This window comes from Sparus aurata, chromosome 9 (genome assembly GCF_900880675.1).
Source record: "Sparus aurata chromosome 9, fSpaAur1.1, whole genome shotgun sequence".
Lineage (NCBI taxonomy): Eukaryota > Metazoa > Chordata > Actinopteri > Spariformes > Sparidae > Sparus > Sparus aurata.
Genome location: NC_044195.1, coordinates 12,254,622 through 12,277,675, shown reverse-complemented (window position 1 = coordinate 12,277,675; position 23,054 = coordinate 12,254,622). Strand labels below are relative to the sequence as shown.

General features: G+C 40.0%; 1 protein-coding gene across 5 annotated transcripts in view; it reads right to left on the bottom strand.

Moving 5' to 3' along the window:
- The window catches only part of nalcn (sodium leak channel, non-selective), a 93,464-nt gene that overhangs the window by 54,253 nt on the left and 16,157 nt on the right, over window positions 1-23,054 (bottom strand). For all 5 annotated transcript variants that reach the window (XM_030428614.1, XM_030428617.1, XM_030428619.1 and 2 more), the window contains 5 exons: window positions 22,049-22,191; window positions 21,635-21,739; window positions 16,397-16,483; window positions 2,499-2,630; window positions 116-283 (listed from right to left, as the gene is read on the bottom strand). In XM_030428614.1, coding sequence (XP_030284474.1) covers window positions 116-283; window positions 2,499-2,630; window positions 16,397-16,483; window positions 21,635-21,739; window positions 22,049-22,191 — 635 coding nt within the window. The remainder of the gene's footprint in view (window positions 1-115; window positions 284-2,498; window positions 2,631-16,396; window positions 16,484-21,634; window positions 21,740-22,048; window positions 22,192-23,054) is intronic.

Below are 23,054 nucleotides of genomic sequence, written 5' to 3'. Positions count from 1 at the left end.
TCAAGTGTAGATGATTCGGTTTCGTATTTAAGATATAGTGGGATTTATGGATTTTCATACATGCATACATTAATACAAATGAAAACTGCAGAAATGTGTATGTGTGTATCCATACCTGAAAGTAGGTGAACTGGGAGTGGTAGAGGTCAGGGTAAATGTGCAGCGTGGTGCCCACCACCAACAGAGATTCAAACTTGTGCAGGGAAGAGCTGATGTAGCCAGTGAAGCCCAGACACCAGATTTTCAGAAGAGCCTCCAGGTCAAACAACACTGTAAAGGCAACCTGGGGTGGAACAGAGAAAACAGAAATATTCAGTGTTTCTTCAGTATTCCCAATTTCTGCCTCTTAAGTCTTGAGCACTTCATTCTACAACATTTATTTGACAGCTGTAGTTACTTGTTACTAACAGATTATGAAAAAGAAGATTATGAAACAATGCCTCATTACAAAATAAACTACCCAATATTATAAAATAGCTCAGCCTTAACCAGCTACAAATGCAGTTCACAACAGAGATGTGGCATCATACTTGGCTGAGCTGTAACATTAGCAACTTTTGTTAGTGAAGTAAGCTAGTATCTCGTCCATGAGTATATGTTAATGCATTCTTCCTTCTGCGTGGTGATAGTTTTGCGTGGGTCTAGTTCTGAAGCACAAGAATAATTCCTACATGAAACTGCTCACTACAAGGTCTGTGGATTATTTTGAGCAACTGGGTCATGATTTCTGGAATACGGAGCCCTGGAGGTGACATGGATGGGATTTTTTTTTATCTAGTGAGTGCGACTTCTCGCACGCGCCAGTTACTATCTCGCGCGCGCGACTTACTATCTCACACGCGCGACTTACTATCTAGCACGCGTCAGTTACTATCACGCACGTGCAACTTGCTGTATCTTGTGCGCGCGAGATGGTAAGTCGCACGCGAGAGATAGTAACTGGCGCGTGCGAGATAATAAGTTGCGCTCGCGAGATAAAAAAAAAAAACGTCCATGTCACCTCCAGGGCTCCTTACTGGAAAGACACATTGCTGTTGAGTTTTGTTTTTTTTTTGGGGGGGGGGACCTTTGAGTACATCTAGTTTTAATATATTGAAGGGGAAGATGAAGACATCTCTATGGCCAATACCTCCATAACTCAGCAAAAAATCTTAGGCTACCAACGAAGATTGTTGATAGACAAACCAGACTGTGTTTGTGAATTTGATTTAGTTTTTGTTGAGTTTGAAACAAATGTGTTTTAAATCAATTAACAAGGAAATGATGCTCGTCTTAGCTCAGTAAACAGGGAAACTTAAATTCGAAAGGTGTATAGTTGTATTTTTCAGCTTGATACGGAAAATAGAAGTAAGAGCATTTAATTTCTTTTACAATTTGTGAGCTTATTTTGTTTATTTATTATGCTAACAGCTGGCATATATCTGCCAGCTGAAACTCTGGGGGCTGTCGGGCTATCACCTCTTGCCAAGTAATTTTACCAGACAGACTTTGACATAACAATGTTGCTTCTTCACACTGTTATGTCACTTTATTTACTTAATGGTTTAAATTACACTGCTAGCCAAGTCATACAAATTACTTCTTTATTAGGTACTCCACTGATGAAGTGCCACCCAGCCTCTTCTCTTGATTTGGGTTTGGAGTTAAGTAATCTTCTAACAGGAAGCCTGTGCTAGAAATCAAGCTGCTTCATATGGATATTGTGTTTTTTGAGCTGGACCCAAAAGAAGGGACTAAAAATCAAGAATTCTCATTCTCTTGTATCTATTTTGATTATTTCGAATATTCTATTTCTTATCTCTCTAGTCCCATGTTTTTATGTAAGGGCTATACTAAATTATTGGAAAAGTTCCTTGAAGAATAGGATCTGAATGGTTCTACCACCTCTTCAGCAGAGATATAGTAAGGATGAGTCAATAAAATTGGCACTTCGCCAATAAAAGGTGCATTGAACTCCATTTAACTCTAAACTCAGTACCTCCATTTCCTGTTTTGCTTGCACAGCCTTCGCACAAATTGGAGCACATCTGCAGACCGATGGCAGTATGATATGGGTGGGGGGAGTAAGAGAAGGTAATATGTGCATGGTTTTTCCCTTTTCTTATCTCCTCCATTCAGCTGTGCGTGTGAGAGAGAGGTATGAAGGGGGAGGTGGGCACACACTCCTCACCGTCTTTGTTGGTGCTTTACCACCTGCATACTGATGACATCAAACCAACCTGCATGACACATACAGCACAGCGTTGTGTGCACATGTGCATAAGAGGACCTCTGCTGGAGTGAGAAACCCACATTGGTACCATTCAACAGGCTTTTAACAAAAGATGCAAATCAAAAACATTAGCTCACACTGTTATGGTCTGATAAAACAAAAACACAACGCTTGAATTAAAAGCCTTGGTCAAAGGGCTTGTGTTAAAACGGGGGGTTTTGGGGTGGACATTTGGTGTTTCAACAAAAAGAAGCATATTAAATTAAAAATACAGAAAACATCTCACCTCTGCCAGGTAAAATTCATCATAGTGCCTGCGGTGGTTCTCCCCTTTATAATAGTTGCTAGCGGCAACAATGACGTCCACAGCGACCATGCTCAGGATGAACATGTGGAACACAGAGGACCGCATCAGTTGCTGTGGAAACAGAGTGTTCAGTTGCAATCAATGTAAATTGCACACAACAGGCAAAGGGGAAAGAGGAAGTGTGTAGAAACTCAATGGCCACTTTCATTTGTTTCCTTTTAATCTTCAAATTCAGATTTAGATATGAGCCAGCAACGCCATGATGATAGGAATATTAAGAATAGGATTGTCTGAGATATATCCTCTTCAGTCTGATTGATGGTCATAACTCAGGCAGACAAGATGGAAATGATAGGTAAAATGTAGCACTGACCTAAACTTTATTATTCTCACAAAATGGTTAAGGAAGCATTGTGATGAATGGTAGGATTTGCTTTTCCAACCTCTACCGTGTAAATGTACAGTATATCCATATTTACATTAAAAAATAGGTCACATTCATAACCTTTTTATGAAGACAAATCTTGTAAAAAAAAAAAAAACTAAAAAAACTACAGAGCTTATAGAAAGGGGCGGGATTATAAGTAGCTATTGAAAAACATTATGATTATGAATATATAATTGTAAAAATGTTGTTGGGTCCAAAATGATTGTTTTGTAAATCTCTGTGTAAGAATTCTGACAGTTGGTTGCAGCCTCTAAAAAGGTTTGTGAGTAAATATCATAACATCATTGGTCTCACAGGACATGAATATAGTAGAAGGATGAGATGGAATGCCACATTCAGTGGCTGAATGTTAAGATAGCACAGGTTGAAATGGGCAGTCATATGTTTTAAGACAGAACATCTAATTATTTTTACAGGTCAACAAATGTTATGGTTCCCTAAGTGGCAATTACCAAGTGACATATCTGAAATTTCTTTGGAATTACTCTGAAAATACCACAACAATCATCAGAAAAGTAATTGAAAATTAGCAAATTATTATTCATCAATCACAGTCTGCTATTTCCCATTAAGCGATAATTAAATAGCTGGTCATTTGTTTAATATATTTCCAGGAAATTCAAACAGTTTAGGGGCTTGCTGAAGGGAAGTTAGACAGAAACTTGTTTGAAGTTGAGCTGCATTATCTCACTTCAATTTAGTGCCTTGCTGAAACTTAAGCTGGCATGATTTGATTTTAGCCAGAAACTAGTTGGAATTCTACTCACTTCAATTTAGTGGCATGCTGTGGGGAAGTTAGATGGAAACTCGTTGGAAATTAGTGGCATGATCTGCAGAATCTAAGCTGAAACCAGTTGGAGGTTTCCTGGAAATGAGTTTACCAGTTATTTATTAAATGCTTATTGGAAAATAGGAGAATATTATCAAATAATATTTGTCTAATTTCCAAAACATTTTGATGCTTTTATTGAGGCATTTTAGGGGTCATTACAAAGAAATTTTAAATACGTTGCCTGGTTGCCACCTACTTACCATGAAATTAACGAACCTGTAAAATTAAGTCTTACTGAAAGGATATACATGTGGTTGCACAGATGTGTGCTCTTTCTTTTTTTAGGTGTCCATAGAATGTACTGTATGTAAGGAGGTGGAAACAGGCAAAGAGAACCAGCAGATAAACTGCAGGAAAATTCAAAAACAATCAAGAGCCTTTCATTGGTTGCTCGGAGAAACATCCACCCAGACAGCAGAATCAGTGTGTATTCAGACAGCCGGAAACAAGAAGGGAAAGGGGCAATAAATGTATGTTATTTCCTGTGGGAATAGCAGTGGGACTGAACGCCTACAACAACATTGCACAATAGAAACAATCATGGCTTAAAAGAATGTGAGGAGAAAAAAAGTTGGACAAAAGCCCACAATCCTCATTTAGACAAACACTGTAACTGCACGTTCCATTAGAGACAATATGACAGATGTGATCACAGCCTTGAACTGCATGTATGTAGCAGAATGAACAGCTTGTGAGTGGGCAGAATCGCTCACCCTAAAAAAAGACTTGTATGTGAGACTGGCATTGGGAAGGATTGAAAAAGTGAAAAATGAGAGGAAGACTTTAAGACAGATGAAGAGTGTGTTGCGGCATTGCTGGAAAGATCAAATTCGCCCCAGGAAAACGGGACCGCTGCCATCCACCCTCCTACACACAAATACACTTACAGTCCAAACTCTTTAGCGTCTCAAAGGGCAGTCGTGTTTTGTGCTTGAAAACAAGTGATAATGATGATCGAATTAGCAGATCAAATGATCTCACTGATTTTGAATCTTGTGGGTAAATTTCATGACGCATTGCTGTTTTAAGGAACCAAATAAAGTGTTGAAGGTAGAGAAAGGAAAAAAAGGATCACACTAATAATGGTAAGCAGAGAGATGATAGAAGGGCAAGTAACATCACCATTTGGCACTGTAACATGTCATTGAGAGGAGGTTCAGGTGAATGCTTAGGTCAACAAAGTGTGTGTCTCAGCATCATCCATCCTAAAGTTAACAAAGTCAAATGTAGTAGTGGCAATAATAGTAGTGGAAGATCAGGTAGCATTCCAATCAATTCGTTTCAGCAATGGTCATTTGCAAAGGTCTTAGATGTTTTGGGGGCAATGACAAAATTAGTAATAGTTCAGACAGAAGGACTTGTTAGAGGGGGTTTCACCAAATAGTCAACTAGTCGACTACTATAACCACCAGTCAGTGCTGTAGGCAGCAGTCAACTAGCGTGTACAAAATGGCAGCTATTGCAACAGAGATCACTGAAGCTGAAGTACTTCACTTACGATGAGACCAATTACACAGTAAAGTGTTGTTGGTGTATGTCTGCTATGCATACTCATCAAAAACTACCTGCTTCCAAAAGCTAGGAATCTGGAATGTTAGCACCACCGAGCAACACACTGTATAGAGGCAGCTGAAGTGTCACAGGGCAGCGGTCAAGACATCCCTCCCCTCACTCTAGTTTTTTCAACGCTAACCAAAAACATTTCAGGTTGCACGTTTTGAACGTACAGGACAATGATCTTTTGTTGATTTGTTTTACCGTAACAGATTTAATTCCAATGACATTTCATGTCAGACTACTGTTCTTATTGCATCAGCTAAAAAAGGAATGTTATGTTATGGAAAATGCTGTTGTTCATTGTCACAGTCTGCAATGTAACTTGTGTAAAAATAATCCATTAATAGTGTAAAAGATTTTAAACTGTATATAAACGCCAGAGTGACAGTCTGACTGCACTTAGTCTATTCAGCCACTACAGCTGAATCAAGTTGGGACATTGCCGCTTCTTTTTTTTTTTTTATTTAAAATGATGGTCCTGAAGCACCATTAATTGTGATGTTAATGGAACATTACCAACAAGGCAATATTAGATGACACTGACACACCCTTCTGGTGAACTTCTGCACCACTGCAGGAGGTTGAACAAATTAAGCTGAGATGGTCTTGAATTGCTCTTTAATGATAGCACAATATGTCATGAGTTTGAGTATTACAGGCTAACAAAAATCTGTTACAACAGTTAAGCCTTTCTTTTTATGAGGAACACTGTTTTGGTCTCAAAACTTTATTTTACAGTTGTAATTTTTACTCTTATTCTGTCTGGTCTTATTAAATACAACAAGCATTTAATTCTAGTCATAAATGTGAACGTTTGCCCTTCTTTGAAACTCAACTGATAGCCCAGACTGACAGCGCTGCTAGCCTTGGGAATGGGTGTTGCTGCAGAACATACACACATGCCCACTCTACACACAGTGGTTAGGCTCCCTGACTGAGATTGGACGTGACAAAGCAGTTTGACATTTCCAGCAACCAGACGCTCTTCCCCATGGGTGTTTTGGCTGAACGGAGTTGTGTGTGTGTGATGTTGTATGTATGTGTGTGTGGGAGAGTGAGGCAGTGAGAGAGGGAGATAGAGGCAAGCTGACAGAGAACAGAAAGTACACGTTTGTGCGTATGAAACGGTTGATTTTCTCAAGGTCCTGACGCTGCCCATATTCTCTGTCAGCTTTTGGGAATCACACTGCTAAGAGGAGCTGGAGTGCAGTGTGCATTTGCAACCTCTGTCATTACAGTCTGCCCATCCAGCTCTGCCACAGTGTAACCTTTTAATATTTGCCTCACATTCCCCTTGTCTGGTGGTGCTTTTCACCAAATAACACTTTCCATATCCTTCCCAAGGCAAAATTGCCTCGTCTAGCCAGTGCAGTTGGTGGCACTGGGACACCATACATGGCTTCAGGATGTCAGAATCAATTTAACAGCATCAGTTGTGGAACAAGATGGCCCTCCCCTGCGGTTTGATGATTCTTATAGTAGCTTCTGTGCCTCTGAAATCCTTTCACTCTTGTTTGATGGATGCTATTTAGTTGCCTTACCTCTGGCTGAGTCTTTGAAAGGCCAGGTGCTAACTGTGCACAGGCACAAGCATCCTTACAATCACATGTGCAGAAGTTTGAGATTTGCAAGCAGAAGCCACACATGAAGTTATGGCTTTGGAATTTAGCCGGGGAACTCTGGCATCTCAGACTCTGTCCGACAGCAGAGAAAAGCTTAATTTCTCATTCTGCAAAATACAGCTTGTGTTCGGCTCTTCTTTTCTTGATGGCAACATACAGAGTGTAAAGGATGAAAATTATGTATGCAAATAGTGTTGTAGGTAAAAAGACATCACTCCAAGTGGCAAGTAAATTGGTATTTGGGGAAACAGTGCACTTAAAATGAGAAGAAATAAACCCAGACTTCTCTTTTCATCAAGCGCTCTGGCTTCTTGTCTGGGTACTTGTGTTCTTTATCACCCAATTTATGCCCAATGAATTTAAGCAGCACAGCAAAGCCTCACAATCACCGAAGGCTGCCTGGTCAGTGTGACACAAACTGCAATCTCACAGAAGGGGTGAGACGACTTTCGACTGTGCTCATTAGAGCTGTTTTGACATGATCCGCTGTCAATATGCATACCAATTACCTGGAGGAGGGGTTATATGTATCATACTTGGAGCACTTCCAATGGCTGCAACTGTAACACAACCAAGGCAGAGAGGCTGACTGACAAACCAATGGCTTCTTCCTCCTGCTCCGTCTGTTATCTAAGAATGCCAAGGAGGACAAATGCTCTTTGCGCTGGTACATGAGACGTGTAGTGTAGCACATGTGAGCATTAGCTGGCAGGATATAGCAGAATTCACGCAGGAATTGTCACTAACAGATTGAGCCGTGTTCTGGCTAGATCTCCTGCTACAGTTTTCTCTCTCCTGTTTACTGAGATTAAGAAGAGACTGAGTTGGATTACAGACCACTTCACTTGATGCATCTCTTCAGTCTTTTCTCTGGCATTTCTTGACGTCGTAAAAACAAGCAATGATGATCCGTCTTATGTGAAGGTGTACAAGTCTGAATGAAAAGATGTTGAACAAGCAAACAAATTAAAACAACAGCACAATTTTACTCAGGGCTAACTGTGGTATCAAGGAAGTTATTTTAATCTAATGCCCAAGGCTAAAGGAGTGGGCATGTAAAATCTTGCTGGGTTGAGGTGAGGATCCAGCGAAGTCACAGCCCCTTGGCTTATTACGGCCCTGACAAGAGTAGGCTGACTCATGTCTCTGGCTGGAAAACAGGTCTTAATAAAACATGATGGTCTGCCTGTCTGCTCCCTCCTACTCGTAATAATATCTGCTGTGCTTTGCCACTTCTGTGCCTCTATCCAGCAAGTCCTTATAGACTTTTGGTTTATTTAATTTCAGCACATATCGCTATACGTAAATCGGTCCAATTGCAGACAAGACTCGATAAACAATCTAATTCAGTCTCTGTTGTCTGTTAGAGTGTTGATCCCACAGGACTAGTCACATCCTGTTCACTCTCCACTTGCACGTGATTTTGTTTCCCCCTTATACATGTATATCTTCCCTGCTATGCCCAAATATCGTCTTTTCTTCTCACTGCTATTATCTATAACAATGTTCTCACTGTGATTATTTTCCTCCTCTTTTGTTTATTTTTCTCTCTCAAGCCAATTTCCCTTTTCCCTGTGCCCTCTTTCTCCTTCCAAACATGGAGCCAAACTGACCTCAACCCTCAACACCTCTGTGTGTGTGTGTATGTGTGTGTGAGCTTAAAATGATACGAATGGTGTCACCGAGAATATCCAGAGGGCAAAGATCAGTGGCAGGGGTAAAAGGAGGGTTCCGGAGAATCAATAACCTCTGGCTTGGAAGAGGGAGGTCAAAAAGGTTTTCCTTTCATTGGACTCCATACCCCCCAGTGAGCTACTGGGTTATCCATCACTCTGTATTTAGCTCTGTGACCAGAAGGTTGAGGCAGGGGGAATGAGCAGCATCAGATGCTCATCGCCAAAGAGGCCGTGCGAAATGAATCACATGATCCTTCTGGATTACGAAACACACTAGCGATTATCATGTCATAGCTTTTCTTAGCAGCTATTTCAAATACGTTTTAAAATATTTACATTCAATAGGCATAAAAGGGTTAGGTTGCATTTTAAAGAGTTGATCTTTTTCAGTCCACTAGGGTAAACCTGTATAGTCTCACCCAGTATTTTTACTTATAGCAGACAAAGCTCCACTCTGCAGTGTAATTATGGCATCGTGGAGCACCAGGGGCTAATTAGTAGACCAGGTCTATAGGGAAAGAAACAGGACGCTTCATTAACCTCTGCTGGTCTACATTATGCTGCTACCACCAGAGAAAAACTGAGAAACCCAGTAAAGCACTAAGGAACTTAAGTTACAGTGGCTGTACTGTTTGAGCACATAATGATCAGTCAGTGTGATGCAAATACGGTATTATGGGATTAATACATTGATACTGCTCTCAGACAGTATATGTTCATTAGAAATGACGAAAAGGGAAGTGTGCTTCAGAGACCTCGCTCAAGGGGAGGGATGCCACTCCCCAATTTCTTGTACTACTACTGGGCAGTTAATATTAGAGTATTGCTATACTGGCTGGGTAATGATAATGATAACACTGACACTGAATGGCTAAATCTGGAGGGGGCATCTTTAAATCGCACTTCTTTAAAAGCCTTACTATGTTCTAAGCTGCCATTTACCCAGCCCATTTCTGACTTTACTTCTAACCCAGTCGTTTTACATTCAATCAAGATCTGGAACCAGTTTAGAAGATCCTTCTCACTCACAGATCTATCTCAGGCCACACCAATCGCTAAAAATCATAGGATTGCCCCATCATTAATAGATGATGTCTTTGATGGGTGGTCCAGAAGAGGTATGATTTCTCTGTCCAATCTGTATATTGACAGTAGTTTTGCCTCCTTTGAACAGCTGGTACAAATCCCAAATCACATTTTTATAGATACTTGCAGCTTCGGAATTTTGCATTCTCAAACTTAAAATGCTTTCCCTCATGTCCTCCAACTAGCCTGTTAGACTCAATTTTTTTTTGCAAACTAGTAAGAAAACGAACTATTAGCACAATATACGAAATACTGTATTTTCATAACTTGACACCTCTAGACCTCCTCAAAAATAAATGGGAGACCGATTTAAATGAAACAATCACAGATGACACCTGGCACAAAATAATACAGGGAATTTTCTCTTCTTCCATCTGTCTTAGGCATGCTGTCATTCAGTTCAAAATCATACACAGTTTGCACTGGTCTAAAGTCAGACTTTCTAAGATCAAAGCTGATATAGACCCCACTTGTGATCGATGCGGTCAGGACCCAGCCACTCTGTTACACATGTTCTGGACATGTCCGAAGCTGGGCACTTTCTGGCAGTCCATCTTTGAGACCTTTTCTAAGATTTTTGGGAAAGTGCTTGTGCCGTCTCCATTCATTGCACTTTTTGGTGTAGCCCAGATGGACCCCTCTCTTGAGGTGTGGGAAAGAGCTGTGCTGGCTTTCTGCTCTCTGCTAGCTAGGAGGCTGATATTATTGAAATGGAAAGACCCAGCACCTCCAACATACAGTCATTGGATTAGGGAAACAATACACCATATCAAGTTGGAGAAGATCAGATCAGGGGGGTTATTGTCCTGTCCTGTCGGACCTGTGTTAATTGTAAACTGTCAAAACAAAATAAAAAGACCTTGATCAAAAAAAAAGAAATGACGAAAAGGAATTGGCTACCTTGGCTCTCTCCAAAGGAAACAGCACCTCTAAATTGTACCAAGTGACATATTCTTTTGGTTTCCTTAATCTGTACAAAAACTGTGTAAAATGACATGTTAAGGTTTTACTGAAGATATTTTGGAGACTCTTTCTCTGTTGGGTACAATAACTTTCTTAAGTCTTCACTGGCGATGATAAGACCAAAACCCCCTGTAGTAGCACAACCAAAGAAACTCTAACTTCTCAAACCAAAAAATACAGTAAAATAAAACGATGTTGCAATTAGCACCCAGGTGTCTGTGAGCAACATGCATTTGTACCCAAACTATGATTGTTTCCTAAACCTAACAAAGTACTTAAGGTACCTAAACCTAACCAAACTGTGACTGAAAACTCAAAATAATAAGTCTTTCACGTCTACAAGAAAAATTTCAGCACCAACTTTTGGCTTCACATGGGACTCAAACTCTCATAAAATACTGTGTTCGACTCTGTCAAACAACACAACTTCCTACCTATTGATGGGTGTAAATAGCCAATAGCTGATGTGTGAATATTCTCACCCAAGTGATAGACACTCCAAGTAATTAAACTAGAGACCATCTTGTGATGGGATCATACCAGCTGTAACGCCCATCCACATGTTCAAATACCAATCCATGAGTACTACAGACAGACACACAAATAAACACCTGACAAGGTACTAAAAAATGTTTCTGTGGATTTTGCTGCTACAACTGGTGTCTCCAAGAACACATTTTGCCAATATGACACACACACACACACACACACACACACACACACACACACACAAGCTGACTTTATCGCAGCTGGTAATCACACAAGTCACAGCCATACTTATTGACAGGTCATTTCAGGGAGACGACAATTGAGTTGGTATGATGGATGTTAACAATTGTCAAAGCTTAGTCCTTATTGAGGATTATGACTGTAAGATTAATAAAGAAAACATTGAAAACCAACTGTCAGAGTTGAAGAGGAACACGTAGTTAATCCCTGCATTGAAGACTATTTTGGTGTGTAGCCCCTCAGGAGGAGAAACTGCCGTTTCCTCTCTGTCTCCAAAAAGAGCAGGTGGTCAATCAATTATGTGTTATCTCCAACTGCTGCAGCCTGTTGGACCCAGGCAGACCCAGACCGACACACACACAATGCACAAATGGGCAGACGTCAACAGGCTGATCGACAGGCTGACAGTCAGACACGCGGAGGCCTAACCGGACACGTACATGTGGTTTAAAAGACAGTCGGACAGGTTTGGGTTAGCTAGCAGGAGATGAACAGGAGGACACACACAGGCCGCCTGTCTGTAGATTGCGCCCACCTGCCAGCCCTGAAACATTTTAATCATTTGACGGCCAATTACTCTGGAGCCAGGCAGAGCAGAACAGAAACTCACACTTCACTTCCCCGGCACTCGCAGATGGCCCTGCAGGCTGGATCTCCACTGCCTGTCTTCACTCTACCTGTCTACTCGGATAGCACTGCACCCGTCTGATATGGGTGAAAAAACAGTGGAATTTAGTGTTTAGCAAGAAGGAGAGAGAATGGGATATCTCTCATCAATCATAAATGATACCACTCTAATATGGAATGCCTTCTCACAACCTCTATTACAACGCCAAAGAACAGAAAATGCAGCAAATAGCAAAAATGCTCAAATATGTGGGAAATTCGGATAACAAAAAAGTCCCATCTGCAGCACAAATGTTCTCTCAAGTTTCAGTGTATTTTAATTAGATGCAGGGGCTCTAGCTGTCTTCTCATGTTTCTCTTCATCAGCTATCAAAGCACATTATGAGTGGCCGATGCCCTGTTGTGATGCAGTTTAAAGCAATTTACTTGTCTTAAAAAAAAATCATGGTATTTTTCAAATCAAAAACGTAAAAAAAAAAAATAATCAGCTTTTCAGCTGAAAACCTTTAAAAGCAGAAAACATTAGCTTATCCAATGATCCCTCTCTGTGATCCGTGGTGAGGCCTTTGTGGTTTGGATTGAACAGCTGGGTTAGATCTCACGATTTCTAGATAGAGTTAGAAAATCAAAAAACTTTTAGTGGTTTGATGATTTGGCATGCCATAAGATGCTGTCAGTGTGTGACTAGCATCTAAAAGCAACAGGTGACTTTTGAAATCAAGCACTATTGTGTATGATGCGTGACAATGTCACCCTCAGTATTATTCAACTTCTACACTGCTTGATTATTGTTTGCCTTGTGCTTGAAACTCTGAGTCATCAAATCTGGATGTCCGTTCCATATACTTATGTGTTATAAGCATGACAGTTGGCTGTTAAAGGGAAGTAACTTCTTCGTTAACAGAGAATACATTTCACCAACAAAAAACATCAATTGGAGCATTATGGAAACTGTGCAAATAAAGGTTTGAGATGACAAGAAGACCTGTAAGAGCATTAATGAAAACATCCCTCATATAACTGTGCCACTGTGCTAAATCCTCCAAATGATGCTGCATAATCAATACAATCACCTGCAGTAAAATAATGGGATTCAATCACCCTTATATATCTGTAGCCAATCTCATTACAAGTGCAGCATTGTATGAATGTCTTCACACAAGTGTGGTGAACAGGCTTTCTAGATGCTTGACTCCAACAAATAACAAATATGCCCCCAGAAAACAAGTCATATCACTTTACATCAGCAACACACATCTTCACATTTCAAGAGTCAATATTACTTCATTTGTTTTTAAAATGGTAAAAGATGCATGTACCTCATTTACAAAAAATAAACTAAAGGTGGTGCTTGCCTGAGTGTCAAGAAAACTCCAGTAACACCCAGTTCAGCACAACAGTCAGTGACCTGCTGCTTACTTAAGACAAATCCTTTAACCACTCTGTCTCACTCAAAATCCTATTGTTTTTCTTTCTTTTTTTTTACCACTCTAGATAATATCTTGTGTAACACTGGCACACTGACTATGAAATATACTCCCCTATACAATCGTTAAGACTGATTGATGAGATGAATATTGCTTTCTCTATTTCTCTCTTACTATGGTGCTTTTCATGTGTCAGGCTGTCTCTGACAGGATACATCTATCACAATTTCTGGGCCACCGCCCAAAGCTGAAACGGTCCATGTGATGGAGGTGTGAGTTGCTCTACACTCTGACCCACTAAAACATGGTGCCATTCAGTCAGTCTCATAGGAAGTCAGCCCCACAAAGTCTGTGTCCTTAAGGTAGTGTTCAGGCTAAAAATAGTGCTGTGTTTAAAAAAAGGGGGAAAAAAAAGAGAAAAAGGGTTCTGTGGATGTAGGTCTGGTGCTACAGGTAGCAGTGACAGGGTTTGACTAGTTCGACTAATAATCAATGAGTTAAAAGGTGCGTAACTTGAAAGTAACCATGGTGAAAATCTTTTTTCCATACTCGACTCTTAAGCCCAGTTCAAACCAAAGATTCACGCCGAGGCAAGTTAAAACTTGCAACAACTTGCAATGTGCCAGTCTGCAACTTTCTTAAAACCAGCAAGTTCACACCAACACGACCAGTCAAGATTGGTGCATCATCTCAATTGCTCAAGTGCTTCCGTGTTAAACGCCGGCTTCTTGGGCTTTTTTATAGCTGGTATTAATTTATAGAACCTTGAAATATGAATGAACACAGTGGTAATGATGATATTTGCGAATAAAAGATGTGGGAGCTGCAAACCGGTTTGTGGGAGAAAGTGCGGTGGAGACAGGTATGGTAAAGTGACAGAGAGAAGGCAGTGGAGAGTGGCTGTGAATGCGAGCAGAGCAATGGAAAAGCAGTGAAGTTGTCAATTAAGCAATAGGTACTGATTACGTTAATTACATGCATTAGGTTCTAAAACCAGCCACCAGCGACATGAGAAGCTGAGTGGCAGGTAATACCATCAGCCAGTTTGAGTCCAGCTACAATGGGTCAGTTCATCCTGCAGCAACTTTCCCCTGCAATGTCTAAAACTGTTTTGTTGCATTGCAAATCTTTAGTCTGAAATTGGCTTCACAAGGTTAACAGCAGAATTACGTAATTACATGAAAGGTATTTTTATATCTGGGCCTTATTTTTACATGTTTTGGTGTGTTAATTATTTATGCTTATCGAAAATGTTGCAATCAGTGGATTGCCTCAGCTGGCAGTGCTTCTACATCTCTGACATAGTTATGGAAACGATTCCTGAGGAGATAGCCCTTTTTATGAAATCTCACACTAAAATCTTGCGTGGTGAGTTGATTTAGTTGTTGCCTCATCTACACTGTCAAAATCAGTTGAATATTCAGTCGTGATTTTGAAATTAATTCTTGCTGGCAATTCCTCAAGGTAAACTCCAAACTCCTCTATTTAACTGTAACTCTGGTTCCACCACCGTCTTCCTGCAATTACGCATCTCTCATGAGACTGTGTTTCATTGTTATAAAAGTATCTTGCTATTAAACAAAAAGGTCTATCTCTGTAGACTAGGAACAATAACCTCAGCCTTGCAGAAACAAACACCTGAAGCAGATGTAACTTTGACAGTTTGAGTTGCCAAAAAGGATTACATTGCATCCATTCAGCAATGTTGCAGCTACCGGCTTAGGCGAGCTAAAGTACTGATTCCAAAACCTGTATGTATCCTTTACACACCAAAGATGTGAATATAGAGCCTAGGTTAAAAATGGAAGCTGTGTGTTTTTGACACAGTGCATTTGTCAGTCTAAACACGACCTAATGCCTCAGTCTGTTAACCTTCATTCTATTGTTGGAAGTGGTCTTCTTGTTGGCACAGGATGACAATAATAGCTATTTCAGTATGAGTGAAAGAGGCAGATGAAGCAGTCTTCGGGTGTTCTATGTAATGGTGCACAGGGCTCAAAGGAAAGTCAGCCGTGTTTATCCCTCTGGTTATCCCTCTATCTAAATCTTCCCTCCAACTGATGATGAGGCTCTGGGGGACATGCTGCTTTAATGGAAATCCTGCATATTTCACGTTCTATCTTTCTTCTCTCATTTCTTCCTATCTTCCTTAACCCATTTCTCTATTTTTATTTGTGCTCTCGTCTTCGCTCACTGTGTGTGTGTGTGTGTGTGTGTGTGTGTGTGTGTGTGTGTGTGGCCCCTTGAAGCTTAGCTCTGCAACAGTATTTTCTCCACGAGGGCTTGTTGACAGCTATCCTCCCTCTCATAGCCGTAGATTCCATTGGCAGTCTCTCACAGCAAGGGTCCAGCCTTTTACATTGCACCGCTATCAACAGTGGGGCAGCTGTAAGCAACGCCCGCTGCTTTCAGCTTATCTTTAAAGCCAAACCATTTGGATCACACTGACCACGAGGCAGCAGCAGTGTCTGTCATGTAGACGTCATTTAAAACTCATCTATCACTGGAGCAACATCATTAGTGCTGCTCTACACATCAAACATGAGCCTCCCCTCATTTAAAATCCCATCATTAAGTAGGTTTGACACAGCCATTGAAGACACAGACAAATGTGAAAACAATGAGGTGATACTGCAGAAGTTGTGGCCCTTGTTAAACCAATGAGGTTTACTGATTCTCTGTTAATGCAAAGCACTTCAAGAGAGAAATCTAAATATCAATGGAAAGTGTTAGACACACAAGTGAATAGACACACACAGCTCAGCTTTTATACTTGAGGTATGTTCAGGTGTCTCCTTTCAAATAAGCTTAACATTTTCCATAGAATTATGCATGCATGAGTGTGTGTGAGAGAGAAAACGACTTCGCACCAGCAGCATCAGCAGCATATTAATTATGTGTTGTGTTTACCTGGAGGCAGGCAGGCGCTCGGCCATGTGGTTTGTTGACGTCCACAGCTACAAGCTGCCATCCCCCAGCAGCGTCTTCATGGAACATCTGTGGCACAAGGACAGCACATGAGGGGCAGAACACACACAAAAAAAAAACCTGCACACCATTCAAAGTACTGGACCAAACTCAAGCACGCACACCTACCCTTTGGCTACATCTTCATAAAACATCTGTGGCCACAAAAGAAAAAAGCTGAAGGCACCACACACACAGATATTCATGCCCACACCAAAACAGCACGATAGCTACTAAATACAGTATGTGGGCCTAAGGACCTAACACCAGAAATAAAAACAAACCAGCAGCGGAGACCTTCAAACTCACAAGACAGCTGGCTCACTCATGAATATCAATCATTCTTCAAAAAAATTAACACAAACTCCTTAGTAATAAGCACTATAATGACAATTAGTTTTATTTAAATCTCATTTACCCTATAATTAAGTAACATTTTATTTAATAGGAGAGTGAACTTGTTAGTGTTCGCTAGTTTCCTAACCTTGCCATCTGGTATATTTGCTACTTGCTAATATTTTACCAAGACCAATAGTCTACAGCCAAGCTATTGGCAGGATGAGACTGGCACAGCAGTGCTGTAAGATAAATGTTAATGTGTCAGACATTTATAAGAAGAACTATAAACCAAGTGCAAAGTTGATGCCTACTTAGTCCAGTGAGAATTGCTTGCAGGGGGGGATACGCTAGAAGGTTTTGTAGCTTTCGGGTTTACTCCCTGGGTATGCGGGCCACTAAATGTGACATCATAGATTTGATTCCCTATTGGGCTTGAGGAAAGTTTTAGAGATATACAACCATTATTGACCTTGTTTGCAGTTTGAGATGTCCTGCTAACAGCGTTACAGACATCTCTTTTCTAATGGTGGTCTATGGGAAAAATGCTTTTTGGGCAGCAGGGGAATTTTTAGCATCAATACCATGATTGGTCGGTCTATAATAGGTCTATACAATATTTATTTAATGTCTGCATACTAACATGCATACTTGTTTTGCAGATATAGTTTACCATCTTTACCATATTAGTTTAGGATTAGTTAAGTTGTACAAAACAGAGAGTCCAGCTGAGTCTGATCGGAATGTTTTTAGTTTTGCGGGTATTTATCCATAAAGTTAACCCTTGTATAAATACCTCATGGTGTTACTAGATGCAAAGTCAGAGGATCATCCATGTCATTAGGATTCATTCTCTAGGAATCGTGAATGATAAAGAATAAGTAATAACATTGATCTGCAAGGGTAAAAATCAAGGGATTACCAAAATTAGTTGGATTAATCAATTGGGGTACAATGGTAACTTTTTTACATGAACGTCCTTAAATATTCCCTTGACATTTCTCTGTGCACTAGGTAGTGGTTTACTTCACTGAGTATCATTAACATTTTATGAAATGCTGAGAATGACACACAATCCAACTGTGAGAACCAAGTGAAATGTGAGCGTTTGAACTTTCAGCTTTGTTTTATTCATTTCTGCCTAGCAGATCTCAGCAGGCCAGTGATGCCCAATCCACAAAAGTTATGCATCATCATCTTGTTTTAATATAACATGACGAAGATAGACATAATCTACATTGTTGATGTCAAACAGTTGACATCTTTGAACTTCACACAAGCCAAAGTAAACTTCAGTGTAATTCAACCTCAAGTGCAGCCCTTAATTAGCACTCCACTCATCAAAATACAGAACAAAAAGCTTTATCCTGTTAAACAAAGTGGATTTAATATTCATTGTCATTTTATCAACACAATAAGGCTTTACAGCCTAATCTCTATTCAAAGCCTTAATAATCTGGAGACAGTATAGCAAAGTCATTGAAATGGGGAGTGTGGCATGGGTTGTGTCTCCCAGGGCCACCTTAAACCAACCTTTCTCTCTAGGGAGCAAGAAGTGGGGAGCATATTGTTTCAGCCTCTGTGATTGACAGTTAAGTGTTAACACCACAGCTAATTAGTTTTTCCTGCTCTAAGATAAAGATTGGGGCATGACGATGTGATTACAATTAATTTTGATAATGAAAAGAAAGACTAATTGTTTTCAAGGTCATAGCAGCATATACATGCCAGTGGCACCAGTCTGTTTTCCATCATGATTAAAGTAACAGAGGTTTTAGCCTCATGTTTTCTCAAGATATATCATTCTAATGACTGAGAGGGAATAACAGCACAGAACACAATTTTGTCTCCATTAACATTCAAAATGTCAAATGTTTAAAAGGGATTTTGGATCATCAGCAAATACAATCTAAAAGATATGCTTTGGTGACAGGGCAATGAAAGCTTTGCTTTAAATCAACAAATATCTGCTAAACACAAAGACAGAATCATGCATCACCCCACAATATTCTTTATTTTGTGTTGTATTCATTAGTGTTTTCAATTGGGACTGTCATTATGTAGTTTTATATTTTTTCTGTGAATTCTAAAGCCATTCAGCCCTGACAACAGTAATATCTAATTTTTGCCTCCTTATCTTCGCAGTTTTCAAATGCAGTGTAATCACAAATCATACATTTTACGAGATACTTTCTCGTCCAATTTTCACTGCCTCAAACCCACTTCCCCACAATCTTTGTCAATGCACTGTAAGTGTTGAAGAGGCAATCAAATGCCTGTCACATCAAGACAAAAAGAAGCATTAATCAAGACCTGAGTAATACATCCTGTCATACCTAACGGGACATTTGTAAGACAGCTAAACGTTCAAACTTGAACAAAATGTCAAGCCAACAATAATCACTGACATAAATGGGTCGTTCTAGACTGAAAGATTGTGAGGAATCTACAGGCATTTATAGAATGAAGCTCCAAAATCTGTCAAACCATTTTATTATTATTGCTTTACCTTCACCCAAATCATTTCTCCATGAGAATGAATATATTTTTTGGACCATAAAGTCTGTCAACATTATTTATGATCTTATTATAAGCGTACAGTATATCCTTCTTTGACATCATTTCATGACACTCTACAATCACTGAAAACTGGAGTAAGACTTTTTGAGGTAACGAGCTTGTAATGACAAGCGCTGTATCGGAGGTACAACACTTCATCAACACAACCTTCATCAACTCTTGCAAAGAGCATTTCAACATCCACATTCGCAAAAAAAATAAATGCAAATTGTTATCCTAAAATAAATATTAAACTCTGACAAATGTTACAAATGTTTTTGATAATATTTGCTATAAGTTGCTTGCTCAAAATTTGGGCTTGTCACTGATTCAATAGTTCATGGTAATTTATTAAAACCTTAACATTTGCAACCTTGGCTATCTTGTTCTATCAAATTATTGTGGAAGCAATGTATTCCTTGATTGGTTAGCAATAATAGTGATAGGACAGGAAATGAAGGAGAGGGATGTAAGGGTCAGTGTCTTAACCTTAAAGCCACGGGGATGCCACTTCATGCTTTTAATAAATAATGCAGACAAACTATTGTAAAATCTAATCCACGTTTATATTTAATACATTTTTGAAATAACTAACTTGCAACTGCCAACAAGGCCACTATACAAGGATGATCACATAAGATTTCATGACTAATCCATGTAGCATAGGTGTCCTTCAACTAGGGCACATCCTCCAACTCATACTGGTGGACCCTTGAAGGTAGCATCCCTCTAGTTGGCCCTGGGTCTACCCAAAGTCTTCTTCCAGTTAGCCTTGATACAACAAGAATACCTCTAATGGAAAGTATCCTGATAAGATGCCCAAAAACCAAGGATAGCCAAGCTCCTTCCAGAGGTCCAGCCTCCTTACCTTGTCCCTAAGGGTGACACCAGAGTGACATAAACTAATTTCAGCCACTCGCATCTTCAATCACATTTCAGTCACTGCCCAGAGCCAGTGACCTTTAAGTGTGACTGGAGCACAGACTGATGATTCAAAAGTTTACCTTCCAGGTTCAGCTCGCTCTTTACCACAGAAGTGAGTTCTTGCCTGTTGGTGATGCACTACTCTGCTCGCTTTATCTTGCCCTTACTTTTGAAAAAAACACCTGAGTGACTTACTCCCTGAAGGCAATCCACCATTTGCGGACAGAATACCATGGCGTCAGAGTTAACTTTGATCCCAAAAGTTTTGCATTCAGGTGGTGACAATGGTCTGATGAAGCAAGCTAATGCATTCAATCATCAAAAGACAGAGGTAACCCGAGTGAACATTCTCTACCACTTTGCATTACCATGGGAATGCTTCCATGGAAAACAAACACAGAATAAGTGAAAACAAAAAGGATACAGAGCCCTAGATCTTCCTTCAATTCTCTCTCAAGTGAAGTCCTTGTTGATAAAGAACTTCACCCAGACTATCCAAGATCACCCTGACTACATTTTTTGGTTTACCTGGTCCGCCTGGCACCACTCCAAGCCACTGCGATAATGACATTAATTGTTCTTTTTAGGCATACAGCAACACCAGTTAAAAGCCCAGCACCCTGGTCATCTCCAAAAGAGTCCATCCCTTGTTCAAGAGTTCTGATCTACAGGTGGTGCAATGAATAGAGGTGAGTCCTCTTTCCTCAGAGAGTTGACATTTTAAATCACAAGGACTGTATGAACCAGGCATATGCCCACCACCTGCGTACCTGCTTCACAGGTGGCTGAATAATTCTAACTAATCTGCCTAATTAAAGCAGTTTTGTTGAATCTGCCGGCCCCTAAGGACAAAAGTGGTATGAGGACCTCTGCCGTCTGTCCTAAATATGATTTTTTTTATGACTTATCAAAACCAGATAAATACAAATCAAACTTGTGACGAGCATCAAGAAGAACTTGTTTGCTTATGTACGTCATATAGAAGCATCTGTATTAAATTGATACTGTTATGGCCTATTATTATTGACACAGTTTTATCTTATAGCTCACATCCTGTAGTCTATGGGCCTTAAGCCAATTTTGATGTAGGTTGAGGTTTTTATTGATGATCATGCACTCTTGCACCCTTATAAAAGCCATCCTTGTCAAAATGTGTTTGTATCCATTCCTTTGATTCTTCAGAATTCATGCAACATTGATGAACTGAATTTTGATGAATGAACAGATTTTATCTTTGCGCTGTGTACCAAGATGACCGCGTTCAAGAAATGTTTAGAATCAAGTCAGTTTTAGGCATCACATGATGTTGTCCGTGTGGCACAACTTTGTCAGCTTCTTTGTCTGTGAGTTTGATGGTTGTACCTGTGTTGTAGCAGTAGAGGTGGTGCTGCTCCTTGAGCCCCACATCTGCTGAAACTGCACTCTGATCTCAGCGAAAGTCTCAATGATGACTGCAATGAACACATTCTGGAAAAGAGAAAAATATAGAGCGAGTGACACAGTGACAGTGAGAGAGAAAGAATGTTGTGACTATTAAAAATAAATGACTAAGTGCAGGTTCCTCTCTTGGATTCCTTTCACTGTAAGTGACGTGACATTCATTCTCTCATTAGCCAGAGAATATTCTACTAACAAGGGGAAATCGTTATGTTTTTCAGTGAAAGATTAAGTTATGTCAATTAACCAAAATCTTTAGGTGTTCAGCTATCCCCTGCTGCCATGCCGTTGGAGCTGAAAGCATTTTGAAAAGTGCAGTAGGGAGATACTGGCTCTCACCTTGACGAGCCATGCCAAGAAGAAGATGAGAGTTATAAAGTAGAAGTAGGAGCGCCAGCGAGGGAAACTGTCAATGGCTCTGTACATGAGGAACACCCAGCCCTCCTGTGATGCAGCCTCATACACAGTGAAGATACTGGTACCTAAAGGAAGAAAGGCAGAGCAGTCAGAGAGATGAAAAGCAGAGGCTGTTATTGAAACAAGTGTCAGTATTGGTCTTTTGCTTAACACAGTTGAGGTCCATGAGCCTCACATCAATTATCATGCCTCCCTTCAGACTAAGCCTTTCGGAAAAGACAATACCTTGAGTCTCTCTTTTTATCTATAATGAATGGACATTTTCTGACAGGTTACAGGATGAAAAATAAAGGAATCCTTTTATATGTTCATAGTTCCCTCTATTACAATGACACGCCTTAAAGTTTAGCAGACTGATTAATCTGATGAAATTATCTTTGATGCATGTCTTTGTCACTGTCACTGACAAATTTGGTGTGATGTAGCTAATTGAGATAAATTCTGTGGCTTGGCCAAACTAAAATATGAAATTCTTTGCTGTTTTCTCGTTAATGTGCTCTCCGCAAATGAACTGTCTGTACTTTTAACACTCAGCCAAAGATGATTTAATCGGGATAGAAACACCACTCCATATTTTTCCAATGTTTAAAACAACTGTAAGTGAAGAGTGTCCTTGACTCTCTGTACATAATTTTAAGAGCGGTAACCAGCAGCTGACAGCAGCTGTCAAGTGTAACTGACAGACGGCTGGAAGATCAGTTGCAGCAGTTGGAATCTTCCAATTTAGCCATTAATTAAGCATATCCTATCATTGTTTTACAATTATAGTCTTAACAGCTCTGAATGCGGGCCACAGGGATTCTGGGTATCGGGACTAGAATTAGTTATTGAGCTATCAGTTTCTTTACTTTCATGAATGTCCTATTCCTTCTAAATGGATGACAATAAGAACAGTACATCTCAATCCTCAATAAACTCATTTTTGGAG